The sequence below is a fragment of the Alexandromys fortis genome, unplaced genomic scaffold, assembly GCF_014885135.2.
Source record: "Alexandromys fortis isolate MF-2015 unplaced genomic scaffold, M_Fortis_MF-2015_v1.1 scaffold_115, whole genome shotgun sequence".
In the NCBI taxonomy this organism is placed as follows: Eukaryota; Metazoa; Chordata; class Mammalia; order Rodentia; family Cricetidae; genus Alexandromys; species Alexandromys fortis.
Genome location: NW_026067989.1, coordinates 1858673 through 1877589, shown reverse-complemented (window position 1 = coordinate 1877589; position 18917 = coordinate 1858673). Strand labels below are relative to the sequence as shown.

Sequence of the window (18917 nt, the reverse complement as noted above, 5' to 3'; positions counted from 1 at the left end):
AGGTTATTCTGGAAGAATTCTGAATGTCTGTCTTTGCTGTAGGGAATGGCTTTTCGTTCTCGATGGGATAGCATCTATATACATCAGATGTACTCAGAAGAACCTGAGATCTAGCTCCTCTGGCTCAGCGTCAACCCTGAGCAAGGGTTGTTTTAACCTCTCTGATTCCACATTTCCTTCTCTGGTCTTTCAGACAGAAGACACTCCCTCTTGGAGTTGTCATGAAGGATTAGAGCTCCTCTCATACAGGTACAGCCCACACTGACACAAAGCAAGATCATCAGGATGTGACTTCGCTAATGAGTTTACTCCAGGACAGGTGAGGGTGAGGCCTTTCCTTACATTTTCCGACACACATGGTCCTTTCACATTCAGAGACACGCATGGACCAATAGCTCCTGCAATCTTCAGCTCCCGAGAAGTCTAAAACAAATTACACAGTAAGTTAAGAGCCAGTCTGCCGTCACCAGAGGAAAGATCCCAGGGAAACTCTCTACTGAACTGCACCATCCAAATGCCCACTCAGGCTTTTCCAGGAGCACTAGCACTCATCAGAGCTGCAACAAAGCCACCTTCTTCAAAAGCACGTCAAGAGACCAGGGGCACTGGCGCAGCAGTCATACTTAGCAGGCTGAGGCACAAGATCAGGACAAGGCCAGCCTCTAGACAGTGAATTGGTCACCAGCTTGAATTCATCAGACTGTCTTAAAAATCAAAATAAAAAGACACAGTATAAACAAAAATAAACAAACAAAAAGCCGAGCCATGGTGGCGCAGGCCTTTAATCCCAGCATTTGGGAGACAAGGCAGGTAGATCTCTGTGAGTTTGAGGCCAGCCTGGTCTACAAAGTGAGTTCCAGGACAGTCAGGGCTACATTACTCAGAGAAACCCTGTCTGGAAAGAACAAAGACACGGTAAGGTAGCATTTTCACACTATTCATCTGTTTGAAGCTGAGACTAACCTGGAAATCTCTAGACAGCCCAAGTGAGCTCTTACCCACAATCCTCCTGCCTCTGCCTAAGTGCCAGGATACAGGCTTGCACCATCACACCAGCCATGCATACTCATAGATTTCTAACCAGTAAACATATTATTTTAAAAATACTTAATTCACAAATCCCAACATTCCAACATAATGATAAGACCAATGGATATTTTCTTTTTTTTTTTTTTAAAATAGACAGGGCCTCTATATATAGTCCTGGCCTCAAATTCACAGATTCTCCTGCCTCCGGATTTTTTTTTTTTTTTTTCAAACAAATGCTTTAGCTTTAGCTGTCTTGGAACTCACTTTGTAGATCAGGCTGGGCTCCAACTCACAGACATCTGTCTGCCTCTGCCTCTCGAGTGCTGAGATTAAAAGCATGAGCCACCACTGCCTGCACAAATGGAGATTTTAAAGACTGAATTCACTTTACTGAAGTGAATTCAAACTTACAAAATAAAGTAAGTTTGAGGCCAGCCTGGTCTGTATGGTAAATTCCAGGCCAGCTGAGGATACACAGTGAGACCCCGTCTCAAATAAATAATAAATAAGAAAATGTTTATCATGTATATATGAAAATTCCATAAACTAATTATATAAGCTAATTTAAAATAATTTTTCTAAAAGTCTACTGTACCTTTACTTCCAGTGTAGCACCAAATGCCATTCTGAAATCTCCATTGAAGTCTTTACTAAAAATTCTTTGGAATGTCTGCTTGAAAAGAGAAGTATTGAAAGAATCTCCCATCACCATGTGGCCTCTAGGTAAGAAAGGGGAAAGTACATATTTAAGAGAACTGGAAGCCATTCGGTTGTTCCCTTATATTCACAAACACAAAGAAAAACATGACCACACAGGTGCTACAGATTAGCTTAAATGAAAAATACCAAGGTCAATTTGTATTTAGCAAAGAAAGTATCTCAAAAACATTTAAAAAAAAAAAAGATCCTTATGGCAGTTCTAGGGGGCTGGGAAGGTGGCTCAGTGGGTAAGGGTACCCCTAAGTCTGATAACTTCAGTTCAATCAATCCCAGGATCCACATGGTACAGGAAGGCAATTAACTCCCACAGAGAGCCCTCAAACATCCATACAAGTGCCATGACGTGTGCATTCAGAGACATACACGTATACACTCACATTCCAAAAAAGTAAATGTAAAAATATGTTATAAGATTTAAGATACCAATTCTATATTTTGATCACTAGACACAAATCTTCAGATATGGTAAAAATCTCCTTGATTATTCTCACAAAAGAAAAAGAAAACAAGCAGGGAAATCCACACAGATCTGTGGTGCCATTGACTGCACTGTGCTATTTCCATTTGCTAAGTGAAGAGTGGGAAAACTCACAATTCCCATCAGTCTGCAATTATTGCAATCAAATGCTACACATGTGGTGGCACACTCCTATACTCCAGCACTCAGGAGGCTGAAGCAGGATTGTGAATTTGAGGCCACCCAGGGCTACGCCAGTAAGACCGTAATCAAACATGCATGCACACATATACCTGGCTGCAGGCAGTAAAGATGTTTAGGCTTTTCTCTCTCACTCTAATCATTCTCCACCTCAAACATTTGGAGCAGCACCCAGCACTCCCTCCCTCCCCATCAGGCATCTCCAGGTCATCATGAGACCCCTTTAAACCGAATGCTCAAAGGGAAATAGTATATAGCATCTCAGCAGGGAAAACAAGCACTGAGGGAATCTGAGTGTCCTAGAAAAGCATCCGCTGCTCCTCTAGTCCAGCCTGGTCACCATGCCTTTGACTGAGGTCATCCTACTCAGCCAGAACCTGTTTTGTTGTTTCTTCCTTTTCTTTTCCTTCCTTTTTTTTAAAAAGGGGGGTTACATGTATCCATCTCTATGTATGTGTGTTTGTGTGTTTATGAATAGGCATGCATAAGCCAGGGAGGGCACAGAGCTCAGAGGACAATCTGTAGGATTGTTTGTTTCCTTCCACATGAGTCCCGGGATTGAACTCAAGTCTCAGGCTTGGAGGCAAGCAGGCACACTTACCTGATGAGCCATCTTGCCAGCGTGTATGTAATTAGTTTCTATGGGGTGGGGGAGAGCTTTTTCTTTTTAAAGTCAACTTCTTGATATACAGCCAAGGCTAGCCTTGAACTCAAGATCCTCTAGAGTGCTATGGGTAGAGATATGCCTACCAGGTCCATTAAGACCCAACCTATTACAGTTGGCTCAATCTGTCCTACTCTCCAAATCAGGTTCAAGTGGCTCAGATTCTACTTCCTACACCTTCCCTAAAAGAGCACAAAAAATCACTAGGGAGGTTGATTAGAAAAGCAGAAATACGGACCAGGGAGATGGTTCAAGAGGGAAAGGAGGCGGTGGTGGCGCTGGCCTTTAATCCCAGCACTCGGGAGGCAGAGGCAGGCGGATCTCTGGGAGTTTGAGGCCAGCCTGGTCTACAAGAGCTAGTTCCGGGACAGGCTCCAAAGCTAGAGAAACCCTGTCTCAAAAAACCAAAAAAAAAAAAAAAAAGAGGGAAAGGCGTTTGCTACCAAGACTAACACCCTAAGGTCAATCCCTGGGTCCTCACACTGGAAGAAGACAGTTAACTCCCACAAAGTGTCCTCAGACCTCCACATGTGTGCACTGACATGCATACACATGCACACACATAAACTCCACAAAGTGTCCTCAGACCTCAAGTGTACAATGACACACACGTACACTCATAAGTAAACAAATAAATAAATAAAATTTAAGTTAAAGAAACAAGGCAAAGGAAATGCAGTCTCTCTGGCCCCAGTCATGGTTCTCTGTAGATGCTCCTCAAACTATGCCATGTATTCCAGGGAACAGGACTTGGGCAAATGTGGGTTGATTCAGCAAGTGAGAAATGAGATTTAAGAGGCCGCACTTCTAATGAGCTCCCAGAGAAACCAAGGCTGTGTGTGCTCAAACTCTGCTCTATGCTAGAATCACTGGAAGAAAACTTGAAGAATGCTGATGCCTAAGCCATGCCCCATGTTAATTATACCAGGGGACAGGACAGACAGAGCAGCTTGCCTTGTTCTTTACTCTTTTCCTAGAGTCTTTGAAGTTCCCTAGTCGACACCATCATGTATCTGAACTACAGATTCTGGCCTCTACCTCAGTGCTTTCTGAACTTCATGAACACTAAAATCAAGACAGTTACTCCCCAAGAGCTCTTGATTCAGAGGGTCTGAGGAAAGTCAAAAAACATTCCTAATCTGTTCCATAAGCCCTATGGTTCCTAGTCCCGTCATCGGCGCAACCTGAGAATTAATTCTACATTTTTAGTTAAGGACAATACTGACGTGGTGTGTAACTGGCACCTGTCACAGTCACTTAGCCAGGTCAGGTTCCTTCTAATGGCATGACACTCTGACACTCGGATGCTATTGTTTGCCCACCACAAAGATGTGCACAGCTGAAGGCCAGTGGGCACTCCACATTAGCACAGCACTAGATTTCAGGTAAGTTTAACAATTTCAAAGAAACAGTTACTCTGATGGGGTTTGTTCCTGGTGAAATCCTGAGACCTCTTGCTAAGCACCACGTCTTCCTCCACAGGGCCCATACTCCCTTTCCAGCCAATGAACGCAAAGCTGAGCGACCTGAAAGCTCCGAGGTTACCCTCCCTTACTCCTATGACTCCATCATTCACTCCTTCCCTTACCATAGGGAAGGTATAGTTGAACATGTCAACATACCCTGTAAGATTTGGACAGCATTTCATCTCCAGAAGTCCAGTTTGATCAAGAGCACAAGCATAAATATCAATGCAGTGACCATTTGCAGCAGTTCGATTAGCAAGCATCTCGTAATGCTGTAAATAAAAAAAGAAAACTATCTTTAGGAAAGAGAAGCATAATTGCCAAGGCATGTCTTAATACACCTAAGGATGCAATCAAGAAAGGGAGCATAGAATTCGCTGTCTATAAAACAACCACATAGAATAAAAATACAGCTTTAGATGCAAAACTCTAGAAACATTCTCTCTAACCAGAGCCATAGATGGAGACAAGTTAATGGGAGCCAAGATCAGGAAGAGTCACTATACAAGCACCTTCTGACTTCAGAAAAGTAGCCATCATTTATCTAGAGAAGTCCACACCTGGCTGTTCTGCAATTGCAGCTGGAACTCAGCAGTGCCTACCTTGGTCGCCTTCTTCATGAACCGCGCATTATCTTTCTCAATATCATGCCAGGAACGAATAGGAGTCTTCAATTCATCTCCAACCACCATGCCAGGCCCTTGGGTGGGAGGGCCTCCAGTGAACAGCATGATCCTGGCTCCAGTGTTTGGAAAAGTACCCTAAAAACAGAGTGAAGACTATGGTAGAAGCATACAGTACCCCCTCCAAGTATGGCTTCCATTTACGTATAAAATACTCCAAAGACGAACTCTCCACCGTCCTGCCGTGGAGTAACACGCATGACAGCAGAGAAAAGCAGCGATTACTTTCTCCCAACCAGGTGGTTTTGCAGTTTATTTAGTAAAAGTACTTTCCACTACTCCCATTCCCGTAGTTTTTCATAAAATTTTTGGTATTCAAAATACTGAGGGCCTCCTCAATGTGCATAATAGTGACTAGAACACTTTTGGATATACAGACAATGACCTGACTTAAAGCACAAGAAATTTTCAAACAGAGCTATCAAGAACAGCTTGTATGATGTAAGAAGTCCCTATAAAAATGTCAATTACCTCCAACAATCCAACAGCAATGGACAAAGCAACACCAGTGGACCGCAAAGGTCTCTTCCCCTGAGTTACTGGCCATGGGTCCCTCTGCAGCTCCCCCAGAAGATCAGTGAGGTTCATATCAATCTTGTGAACGGGCTGCAGAAATCTGGATGATTCCAAAAGGGCACATCAGTTGTGATTTAGTAAAGTTCCTTTAACCCTAGGTCACCCAGTCAACTGCTTTTCAGAACCATTATTCAAAAGCAAAAACTCAATCCTTTTCCTTCAAAATTATCTCTATAAACACAAAAGCAATTCCAAGCAATTGTAATATGAAATATACTATAAAATCTAATAATCACAATTTTATACATGTATTATTAAGAAATCAAACTGAAAAGGAAAATGTCAGCTCAATTAAATTTTAAGCAGCAAAGAAATCCTAATAATAAATCCAGTTTGTTTCTGTGGACAGTCTCTACCATGCTGAAGCTTCCGTTCACATGCCTCTAGAGCCTTAGAAGCTGAGAAAAACACTGGTTTCCCACCAGAGTGGAGGTTGTCTCCAGCACAATTTGCTGGCGGCTAACCTGGCCGAAGGCAACCACAGGCCTTCAGTCAACTGAAGGAAGTGAGTGCCTGTTCACAAGTTTATTTCAAAGTACCCAAAAGAAGTGGTTTTTGTTTTGTCAGCTTTACTTAAGGATCAACGATAACAGCCATGTGTCCAAAAGGAGGAGACCAATGAAAACAGTGTCAAAATGTTTTTATAGGACATTGATAGCAACTGGGTCTAGTCTTTAATTCTTTTTCTTAAAACTATGGGACCGGAAGTCCTAGCATCGCTCTTCTTGCTCTCCTGGGCTGTCAGGCATGCCCACCACAGAACATGTAACACTATGTACTGATAGCTCACCTGCTGGAAACAAAAGGCTGCTCCTGAGGTTGAGCAGGCCTTGCTTGCTGCATGGGCATAGCTGACTTGGTCAGGCCCAGCATATCCTGAAAAGGAAAAACAGAAAGATCCAATTTCCAGTAACACTTAAAATAAACAATAAGCATCACAGATCTACCCTTGGTCCTTCTCAACAAAGCACAAACCTGTATCTGTTTTGCAGTTAAATCCTTGGTCCCTCGGAAGACGTAACTCTTGGAGATTCCTTCACAGCTTAACTCGTGAACCTGCACCATCCTCCCAAAAGTGATAAGACCAACCAGAGCATCGGGAGGAAGGAGACTCAAGGACATCTGCAGAGACTCTTTGAGTGCTTGAAGGTCATCTTCCTCCAAACATGTGTCAACCACATAGAGAAAGATCAGAGGGGATCGAGCACCTCGCTTTGGGCAAAGAAAAACGGCATAATGATCAGTATACACATAGCTACAGCCAGCTAGCATAGAGCAAATTAGGTACAAAACAGCAAGTCTTTATACCTGTAAATATCCCAGGGGCTACAGACTGTATGGCTAAAAATCTAAACCAGCTTCTAATCACCTCATCAAATGACCCAAAGTACATCAAACGAAAATAAATCTAAAAATGTATTTAATATGTAATACCTACTATGTGCCACACATTACTGCAGACCCTGGGATACATAACTAATCAGAAAGAACAAAGATTCCTGCCAACCAGCGGGAAGGCCAGGGAGCAGCAACAGCTAAGATGGAGGAAGGTGGCAGATCCCTGTGATAAAAAGGGAGCAGGGCCAGGGATGGTGCCATACACCTTTATTCTCAACACTCAGGAGGCAGAGACGGATGAATCTCTGTGAGTTTGAGGCCAGCCTGGTCTATATACTGAGTTCTAAGACAGCCAGGGCTACATAGTGAGACCTTGTCACAAAAAGTAAATAAATAAAAAATAAAATAAAAGAGAGAGAGAAAGAAAAGGGCAGCCTCGGTAAGACTATCTTTTGTTTTGAGGGGGGGCTTCTGAGCAGAGAAGTAACATAATACATGTTTCTAGAGAGTTACAATGACTGCTGGGTTAAGAATAAAATACAAGCAGGCATAGGTCAATGAGGGAGAACAGCTAAGATACTGTACGTATCTAGTGAGAGGAGGCAGATGGCCCAGGATGGCTGGGGACAAGAAGATGTGGGGGGTAGAATCTAGGTATGTTCTGAATAGTGACTCAGTGGATGGCCTACTAAATAAGACGGGGGATGTGGAAGAAAGAAATCAATGGTGAGAACAGGAAGGGGTAGGTCTAACTCTTCTAGGCCAGGCTAGCCACTGTTCATCTCCTCGGCTGCATTTGGTTGTTGATTTCACCAGACTCATGCTCAAGATAGGAAGATCATGGGCAGGGTGTGTGAGGGGCCTAAGTCTCAGAATGCTTAGGGAGAGCCAGAGGAAACAGCTAAGATCAGGGAGGTGGGAAAAGAACCAGACTACAGAATTTACATCAGGGCCAGACAATCCCTGCCAGCCTATCTCTCCTTCTACCATACAGGGACCAGCGACAGGAAGGGAGGAGGCACTATAAATTTTTTTAAGCTGACCACCTATCAAGTGAGATGGAGAAGGCTGTGGAGACATGCTTTAATTCTGTCAGTTCCACCTTTGTTAAAGCCTAGGTCGAGACCTGAAAACAAAGCCAGTAACGAAATGTACTGTAACATAGTCTCTAGAATCTGCTCCCATGGATACCAGCTTTACTTTACAAAGCCAGTAACGAAATGTACTGTAACATACTCTCTAGAATCTGCTCCATGGACACCAGCTTTACTTTCACGGACAGGTGAGAGATCTGTATCACTCCAAGTATTTCAAAAGAAACTCAATTTTAACAGTGTTTATTAAACATGTGACAAAATTACCTGGATGACGTACTCAATTGTTGAAAACTGAGGCATCAATTCAGCAGGCTGGTTCACCTCAGATATTCCTGTATATGCTGGAGGGAACTAATGAGAAGAAAACAAAACAACATTTAATTAGGGCTACAAGCGATTTGTGTTCCACTTTTTTCTTTGTGCTGGAGCTAGCCTAGGCATAGGCAAATGTACCACTTCTGAGCTCCAGTTCCAAATATTCATGGTACACTTTTGTTCCATTTATAATACTGATTTATGACCACGTTAATTCTGAAAGCACAAAATAAAAAACATCTTGCTAAAACACAAATATTAGTACTCAAAGCTTCTAATTTTCTTACATGTCTATGGCCATATAACCTTAAAAAAGATTTACTGATAAAAATAGATATTACACTTGATCTTGGCCAAAAGGCTAGCCTAAAACCCGTGTCCGGAGAGTAAGTCTACCCCTAACACTTCCTGGACCAGCGCCAGGACCCACAGGCTGGATGACCCAGAGACCTAGGATAGAACCAAACATGCCTGGAGGGGGAAAAATGTCAATAAAATGATGCCTAACAATATTCTGCTTTACACACAGATTGGTGCCTAGCCCAATCGTCATCAGAGAGGCTTCATCCAGCAACTGATGCAAGCAGATCCAGAGATCCACAGCCAAACATTAGGCCAAGTTTGGGGAATACTAAAGAGGGGAAGGAAAGATTGTAAGAGCTGGAGGGGCCAAGGACAATGTTATGAAACAGTACTTTAACTATGTAAAGATGTATTACATTTGTTTATGTTGCAGAATATTGCTTTAACTAGGCAAAAATGTGTTACATTTGTTTCTACTCCATTTGTTTAATTATGTTAAAGTGTGTTGGCTTTGTTTATGCTGCATTTGTTTAATTTGTAGCATTATGTTGCTGTTGCACCTTGTCTGTCTAAGGTACTTGAGTGGTCTAAAAAGCTGACCAGCTAATAGCTAGGGAGATCTCTGAGTTCCAGGACAGCCAGGGCAACACAGGAAAACCCTATTAGGGGAGAGAGGGTAAAAGACATGGCACTTTTGTTTGTTTGTTGTTCTTGAAACAGGTTTCTCTGTAGCTCTGGTTATATTGGAACATATTCTATAGACCAGGCTGGACTCGAACTCAGAGATCCATCTGCAAGTGCTGGGATAAATGGTGTGCACCATCACCACTCAGCAAAACGACACTTTCAAAGCAGAAGGAGCTCAACACTGACGCTAGACCCCTAAAGTTACATGAAAATTCAATAACATGCATCATCTAATTAAGAAATTAATGTGATCCAATAAAATATAAACAGCAAATCTATTTTCTTTAGGTAATATATTTACTTCCTAAAAAAAACTTAGAAAGATCAGAGAATTTTATATGTCCCCTACTATTCAAAAACAATGTGCCTAACAAAAGCCATTACCTGAGATCACCAAAGAGTGCTATTCACCAGTGTAGATAGAAATGTAAGTTGATATAATCTTTTCCAGAGTAGTACAACAAAAACAAAATGTGTGTGTGTGTGTATATATACACACACACATATATATATGTTGTTTTAAATTACATACCTGATTTCTTTGAAAACAGAAATTGCAAGCCCAAAGTTTTGCTCGATAATCAACTTGACTGTAAGAAAGATAAATATCACAGAGGTTTATTTCTAAGCAGGAAAGCAATCAAATGTAGACTAAAGTTCTGTAAATTAGACAGACATGTGCTCCTCTGAGTGTGCATATACAGAAGAGCTCGTGAGATTGACTGCAGGGTAAACTAGCTATTAAGTACACCAAAAAATTCCCTCAAATTAGTAAATTCTTTTTTGTCTTTTTCATGTCTATGATCATGTTTTAAGATTTCTTCACAGCCAGGCCTTTAATCCCAGCACTCGGGGGAGGGGGGCGGGGGGGGGGGCAGAGGTAGGCGGATCTCTGCGAGTTCAAGGTCAGCCTGGTCTATAAGAGCTAGTTCCAGGACAAGCTCCAAAGCTACAGAGGAACCCTGTCTTGAAAATCCAGAAAGAAGAAAAAAAAAAAAAAGACTTCTTCACTCACATAAACTATAAGCTTTTTCCTTTTGCCTTCATTTTAACTTGGTTGTCAAGATAGACCCAACGTTTTCAACAATGTAAACTTTTTTAAAGATCTGTTTAACTATTTGAAGTGTATGTGTTTTTTCCCTGTATGTATGTGCGGCACACACATGACTAGCAGAGGCCAGAAGAGGGCGAAGGATCCCCTGGTACTGGAGATACAGAAGGCTGAGCTACATGTAAGTACTGGGAACATAACCATGAGTCTCTACAGTAGCAGCAAAAATGCTTAACCATTGAGCCACCAATCTCCAGCCCCTATATACAACCTTCAATTTCAATGAAATCACATTTCATACTTAGGCCATAGAAAGTATGGTTCCAGGTTGGTAAAGCTGCTAGAAATAGTTCATGATAGGGCTGGAGAGATGGCTCAGTGGTTAAGAGCATTGCCTGCTCTTCCAAAGGTCCTGAGTTCTATTCCCAGCAACCACATGGTGGCTCACAACCATCTGTAGAGGTCTGGCGCCCTCTTCTGGCCTTCAGGCATACACACAGAATATTGTATACATAATAAATAAATATTTAAAAAAAAAGAAATAGTTCATGATAAAGCATCTATTGCTGTTTCTCCCTTTGTGAATTTTTTAGGGTATTCCTAGCCAATGGCTACCATTTTACAAGCAGGGTAGAGACTTTCCTAATATGGGCTTGATAAAGAAAAAAAAATGAAATAAAGGAAAAGGTGCTTCTGCATACAAAACTTTTAACACTCTCAATTTGCTTCAGAATCCCTCAGCCATGAATGGTGGTACACTTCCACTGTCTTATAGCCTCCTCCTGATGCCGGAGGGCCACACAAATCCTCGAGTTTGAGACCAAGTTATGCAACATGAACACTCTACCACAAAAAAAAGAAAAAAAAAAGTATTTCCAATAGTGCCCAAATATATGAATAGAATAGAATCTCAGGTTTAAAAAAAAATTCACTCAACAATAAAATTACTGGGAGTCAAATTTCTTCTGCCAGAGAAAGACAGCTTAGTGGTTAACAGCAAGCACTTGTTGCTCTTCCACCCAAGTTTAGTTCCTAGCATCCATCCAGGTAGCCCACTCTTCTGTAACTCCAGCTCCAAGAAATTCTTCTCCCTCTTCTGCCCTCCACAGGTACCTACATGCAAATGGCATGCACATATGCATGCCTACTTGTGTAGGCACACACACGCACACACACACACACACACACACGCACACACACACACACAAATTCTTCTGTCTACTACTTCTTCCAGACATACACATAGTCATATAGGGGATGTATAAAAAGAGAAAAATTTTTTAATTTTTTTAAATGCTTTAAAAGCCATCCCTTGGCCAGATGGTGGTGGTGCACACCTTTTATCCCAGCAACCAGGAGGCAGAGGCAGGCGGATCTCTGTGAGTTCAAAGCCAGCCTGGTCAACAGAGCAAGTTCCAGAATAAGCTCTAGGACACAGAGAAACCCTGTCTCAAAAAACCAAAAAAAGAAAGAAAGCCATTCCTCAAAGTCTACAATTAAGCCAGAAGCAAACTGCTAATCTGGGAGAGGGTAAGAAAGGAAGGAAAAGAAAGAAGGGAGGAATAGAAGGAAAAACAATTCCAAACTCTCCCCATCTGTTCCTCCCCTTGTTCAAATAAGGTTCCTCCCAGAAACACCTTTAATCCCAGCTTTTGGGAGGCAGAAGCAGGGGCAGAAGGATCTTTGTGAGGTGGACACCAGCTAGGTCTACATAGTGAATTCCAGGACAGCCAGGGCTAGATCTGCCTCAAAAAAGACAGCAAACAAAAAGATTCCTATTTGATCTGAAGTGTTTGACCAGAGAGGTTCCCGTGAGCAAGCATCCTCTAAGAATCTTAGCATCCACTTACTCTTACCTCAAACAGGAAACTCTTCTACAGAAATCAAGTGACTTTTATGAGAACTGCATAAAGATGACAAATTATTTCTTATTTTACCAGGTTTTTAAAGCATTCATACCAAAGTGGATTGAGAATAGCCTTGCAGGTTGGCCTGCTGCAAAGCACAGGTTCATACTGTACAGGAGGCAGGTCTGGGCGTTCCTTTAAAGGAGTAAGGAGACAAGCCAAGGGAACAACCATTCTTGTGGCTTCAAGGCGGCTAGAAGGCCACACATTCCAACTGAAACGCACACCATCTCGCTCTTCATTCTGCTGAATGAACTCCAGGTATGTTGCCATGGTCTAAAAGGAAACTAAAAATAAAGCTATAATTAGATGCAAAATTCTCAGCTGATCTTAAACAAAATAAAAAATAAAAGATGGTCCCAAACCAGGTGCAGTGGTTCATACCAGAAATCTAGCACTCAGTCCCAAACAAAGAAATCATGTTTCACAAATGCTTGGTGAGGAAAAACCTGTCACTGTAGGATAACAGTGACTTTCTTCTCTCAGACCCCCAAAGTTGACTATTCTTCCTTTCTGTCTTTGTTTTTTGCTGCCATGATAAAGACCATGGCCAAGCCAGATGTGGTGGCATACAACTTTAATCCCAGGGAGGCAGAAGCAGGCGGATCTCTATGAATTTGAGGCCAGCCTGATCTACAAAGGGAGTTCCAGGATAGCCAGGACCATTACACTGAGACCCTGTCTCAAAAAACAAACAAACAAAAAAGACCATGAGCAAAAGCAACACAGGGAGGAAAAGGTTTATTTCAGCTTATTCTTGTAGTCCATCATCTTCCGGGAAAGTCAGAGCAGGAACTCACAGCAGGCACTAAACAGCGGCCAGGGGAGAGCACTGCTTACTGGCTCGTTCCTCAAGGCTTGCTCAGCCTGCCTTCTTGCCACTTGCCTAGGGGCAGCCCTACCTATGGTGGGCTGGACCCTCAGGCATCAATCAGCAATCAAGAAAATGTCCCATAGGCCCACCTGGTGGGAGCATCTTCTCAACTGAGATTTCCCTTTCTCAAATGACAATGGCTTGTGTCAAGTTGGCAAAAAACTAATAGGGCACTTTCTCAAACCATCTCTATAGAACTTGAAAAAAAAATTAAAGCAGTTAAAGGTTGAACTGCTTGGCCATTTGTTAGCTGTGTGTAGGCGGATATTACTACTATCTAGTTGTTTGTTTGTGGTGCTAAGGGTTGAACCCTGGGCCTTGTGCATGCTAGGCAAGCACTGAGCTCAAGTCCTCAGACAAGCCAGTTTCAACCATACATCCAAAGTTTCAAACTGTTTCATCGGCCAGCAACTTCCCTAATTCCCTTCCTTCCTTTATCCATCAAAGTACATACTGTATGAAATGTTACATTCCAAGTAACCTTTTATCCCCCCCCTCCCACACACATACACACTTTGCTCACTGTGGAAAAAAGAACTGTATGCTGATTTGAGAATCCGGTTACTAACAGGAAGCAGCGTGAAACTCAAGCGTTTCTAACGGGCACACCAACACTATGAAGGGGAGTTTGCTTTCGTGCCAAATCTCCCCGTGTCCTCCTTCCTTAGTATGTTTGCTTATGCTCATCCTTGAAAAGCCCTGGGAAGTCAGTCCTTCGGACTAAGCTTTCAGACCCCAGTGTTGTTGAGTAAATGCCTCCTAGCTGTGGACACATCGCAACACAAAAGTTACTGAGGTTCAACTGAACAAGCCCTTCAGGAAAGCAAGCAAGGACTGGCAAGGTGGTCCAGCGGGTAAAGTATGACAGCCCGAGCTTGGTCCTCAGATCCCACACAGAGCTGTAAGGAGAGAACCACTACATCAAGTGTTGCCTTCAGCCCCCAGCATGGGAGGCCTGACAGGTGCACACACAGCATGCGCATCTCATGCAAAGAAATAAACAAAACAATGAAAAAGGAAAGCAAGAACACTGAATCTATGAGATGAGAACAGAGGGAAAATTCTTGTAATCTCCATTATCTGAGAAGCTGAGGCAGAACCAAAGGAGTTCAAAGCCTCCTGGGTTACATAGGGAGATCATATAAAATATATATGTGTGTGTGCATATGTATATGTAATATTATATATAGCATATATTATATATACTATATATGTAATATAATAGGTAATATTTTACATATATATAAAATAGTAAAGTGCTTTTAGTGATAGACATGCTTGATACTGCAAATAACTTCGAGGAGGGCAATTTTACATGCCCAGAAAAGCAAATTAATTATTCTACCATACAGAACCCACACAACGAAAATCCCCAATCTGTTCCAACGGAAACTCTAAGACATCTCCTTGTTATTGCTGGCAAACACAGGAAGCCGAAACACTGACTACACAGAAAGCACTTATGTACCTTCCTGGAGGGCAAAAAATAAATCACAGGTACGTACATTCTAATATCGCCATTTTCAGCAGCTACTTCAGAAAACCCCATTCAATATCGGTGACCCCTCTTTAAAGGTCCCCCGGTCTCTCTACATTTTAAAATCTGCTACCTGTTTCCCATGGCCTCCTTTCCTGACCCTTCTAGACCACAGTTACTTAATCCTGTTCATGTTAATTCAAAGAAGATTTCAGTGAATGAACTAAAATCCTTTTTTTAGTTCTATGTTCTTTTATTTAATTCAATATGTTGAGAAAATGCACGTTTTTTTTCAAGGGACATGAGTTCTACTGCTCATAGCAAATTCTTAAGGAGTACGGATATCTGAAAAAGTAAACACGCGAGTGAGAGAATACACAAAAGGATCCAATAAAACATCTGAAAGGATCCAATAAAATATCTGAGCCACTCTCATTTCTCCACGACATAACTTTCCAGGACTTAGTAGCCATCTGGGTTCTGGTTTCACTTATCACAAAGCAAAACTCAACTTTTTCATGAAGATTCAATCCTTCCGGATGTTCACGCCACTACCACCACCACCCCAATTCCCGTGGCTAAAGAGCCAGAAACTGGTCCTCTGCCATCAGGCATGGGGCGGACGAGTCACTTTCATCCAGTTTCTGGATCATCAGTCCCCTCTGATGCCTCAGCCTGACAAGCAGAGGGCTCCTCCCCGAAGCAGCCCACCTAGCCCGGGCCCCTCTGGCCTCGGCCCTCCTCATCTTCCTATGCGCCCACTCACCAACGCGGGACCGCTCAGCAGCCCGGAGCCACTCACCTGGACAGAGCCTTCCGCGCCCCCACGGACTCCAGCGCTCGGCTCCGGCTTCCACCGCCAAGTCCACCTCAGCTCACAGTCGATTGGTCAGTGCTCCCATACGTCACTCCACGGCGCCTTGTCTTAGCCAATCAGAGAGCGCTTCTCTGGCTGACGCATGAGAGCGAAACCGTCAGAAATGCTGCGCCGCCATCTTTGAATAGGGCAAGGCAGTCGTTTCTCACACTCGAAACTTCAAAATTCAGAGTTTCTTTAGGGTACGTGCGTCCTCGAACACAGCCCTAGACGCTTCTCCTGCCCCTGCGCAGGACCTCGGCGCCTGAGGGTCCGTCGTCCAAATGCATCCAACGCTTCTCCGGCGTCCGCCCTTACTCACCACGACATTCGTTTGCCTCAGAGGGAAGTCCCTCCGGTCACCTTAGTTACCGGGAAGCGAGACGGGTGACGTGTAGCCCCAGAGGAACCCGAAGTTGTCCGGAAGAGGCCATCAGCCTGCGGGAAGGGCCTTGGAGGTGGCAGGGAGTGAGTCTCTACCGCTAGTTGAAGTTCTTTCTGAGCGTGGCAGGTGCAGTTCCTCTCAGGACCAAACTTTCCGTTCTCACTTGCTGCCATGGCTTCTGCGCTCAGAAGAGCCTGTTTCATCTCCCTGACATCCAACAAGGAAATGAGTAATTGGGTACAGTCCTCGTATTCAAGCAGTTCAGGAGACTAACAGCGTCCACTTTTATGGATAATACAAGTTTCTGTGACCGCCGCAGTCATTTTATACTTTCTTACAAGTGGAGAAGAAAAAAACCCAGCAAATTCTCAAATCATTTTGAAGATTTATTTTTAATTAGACCTGCCTGTGTGTCAGTGTTTGCATGTGTGCACATGAGTGTGCAGGGCCTACAGAGGCCAGAAGAGAATATGGGGCCCCATGGAGCTAGAGTTACAGGCAGTTGTGTATCCCCCTAACGTGAGTGCTGGGAACTGAGCTCCACCGCGACACACTCAACCGCTGAACCAACTCTCTAGCCCCAAAACTCTAAAATCCTAAATTTATACTAAGAAATGTTTAGGCAATTCAAAGAATATCCATTGAATAGCTCAATTAATTATTAATTCAAACCGTTCCTTAAGTCAGGCCTGAGTATGTTCTGGATCGCCTGGAACTCATAGACATCTGCTTTCTGCTGTCCTCATATGCCTCCTGAGTGCCAGGATTAAAAACACAGGCCATCAAATCAGTATGGTGGTTTCTCAGAAAACTGGAAATCAATATGCCTCAAGACCCAGCAATACCACTTTTAGGCATATAGCTAAAGGATGCACACTCATACCATAAGAACTTGTGCTCACCTATGTTCATAGCAGCATTATTCGTAATAGCCACAACCTGGAAACAACCTAGATGCCTCTCAATCAAAGATTGGGTAAAGTACATAATGAAGTACTACTCAGTAGTAAAAAAAGAAAAAAAAATGACATCTTGAAATTTGCAGGCAAATGGGCAAAAATAGAAAAAAAACATCCTGAGTGAGGTAACCCAGAAAGATAAATATGGTATGTGCTTACTCATAACTGGATATTAGGCATAACGCAAAAGATAACCAGCCTACAATCTACAACCCCAGAGAAGCTGAAAAACAAAGAGGACCCTAGGAAAGGAAAATAGGCATGAGCTCCTGAAACTTTCATCCAATTACTGATGGAAACAGATGCAGAGATCCACAACTAGCCACTGGACAGAGTTCCCGGAGTCCAGTCGAAGAGAGAGAGGAGCAATAATATGAGAAAGGGGGTAAAGACCACAATGGGTAAACACACAGAAACAGCTGACCTGCAGTAGTGGGAGTTCACTGACTCCAAACTGACAACTGGGGAGCCTGCATAGGACCAATCTAGGCCCCCTGAATGCAGGTGACAGTGTGTGGCTTGGGCAGTTGTGGGGTTACTGGCACTGGGACCAGGAGCTATCCCTAATGAACGATCTGGCTTTTTGGAGCCCATTTTCCATGGAGAATTACCTTTCTCAGCCTAGACACCCAGAGGGAAGGGCCTTGGTCCTGCCTCAATGTGGTGATGTGACAGAACTCATTGACTCCCCATGGGAGGCCTTACCCTCTCTGAGGAGCAGATGGGGGTGGGGGTGGGATGAGGGTCAGGTGGAAGGAATGGGAAGATGGGAAGGAGGGGGAAATAGGATTTGTATGTAAAAAATAAAATAAATAAAAAACACACATAATAAATGAATAGCTAAATACCAAAAAAAACCCCACAATCACACCCAGATAAGTCAAACTTTTTAACTACTACAAATCATAGAACTTAGTTTAAGTAGATGTTACTATGAAATGTTACTATTTGCATAAAAGTCTTGTCAGAATAATAATTCATTGTTTAACAAATTTATATTTTCATCATCTTTAATCATTAGTGTTAACAATATCTTGTAACCTTAAATATGCTTGGGAAACTCTAATTTCTTCCTAAGGAAACATGTCCGTGTAGAATAAAATGTGCATGTGCATTACATCCTGAGAAAAAGGAATAGCTTTTCTTTGCAAATAACTTTTTATAACAAAAAATAATTTTATTTGTCAAAGATTTCCCTAAAGTTTTTGAACCTGAATTACTTCTGCCCCAATAATTTCTATAGAAACGGTATTTTTCAAATTTCATGTTCAAAGAGATTGGATGCCCTTATTTGGGGGAATTTTAGAAGCATTTGATTTATATGAGTGTACCTGTTTTGTTACAAAGGTCCTTTAATTAGAGAAATGATGATTTAACTTATTATGACTTGACAAAGGTAGCAATATCGCCTGTCCTCTCATAGCAATGGGTGTGAGTCTTCTTTTCATTCTAGCCTGACATATTGACATATACAGAACACACAGCTTTAGTTGTACAGTCTCAGCCCCCCATCAAAAAGAAGCGTGGAAACATAAAAGAGTTTGGTACCATAGAGAAGATGACACTGTTCTTCCCAGTCAGTATGGGAGTCATATAGAATGACCGAGACAGTCAGACTGACCAAGACTATCAGAGAACACTACTAAACTAGAGTTATGGTCACCTTTCACCTATAAACTATTAGTTTCCTTAGAATGATTATCAAGTGGTTGATAAAACCAATTTTCTGATTATTGTTATTATCAGGGGAGGGGGATAAATTAGCCAGCCTGAGTAAATCAGAAAGAAGAACTGAAAATTATTAGAAAGAAGCAGAGAAAGCTAGAGGAACAGTCCCTCTACTTAGCATTCACCGTCTCCTTCTGTTGCCTA

General features: G+C 42.6%; 1 protein-coding gene across 2 annotated transcripts in view; it reads right to left on the bottom strand.

The window, feature by feature from the left end:
- Positions 1-15952, bottom strand: part of Sec23b (SEC23 homolog B, COPII coat complex component) — a 32110-nt gene extending 16158 nt beyond the window's left edge. Inside the window, exons 1-11 of one of the 2 annotated variants that reach the window (XM_050159562.1) lie at positions 15648-15952; positions 12547-12781; positions 10069-10126; positions 8496-8582; positions 6772-7008; positions 6587-6672; positions 5692-5836; positions 5140-5298; positions 4694-4809; positions 1625-1748; positions 343-423 (exon numbers count right to left, since the gene is read on the bottom strand). In XM_050159562.1, the coding sequence (XP_050015519.1) occupies positions 343-423; positions 1625-1748; positions 4694-4809; positions 5140-5298; positions 5692-5836; positions 6587-6672; positions 6772-7008; positions 8496-8582; positions 10069-10126; positions 12547-12767 (1314 nt within the window). In that variant the 5' untranslated portion in view covers positions 12768-12781; positions 15648-15952. The other variant, XM_050159563.1, reaches the window with a different exon arrangement.
- Between the last annotated feature and the right edge of the window lie 2965 nt (positions 15953-18917).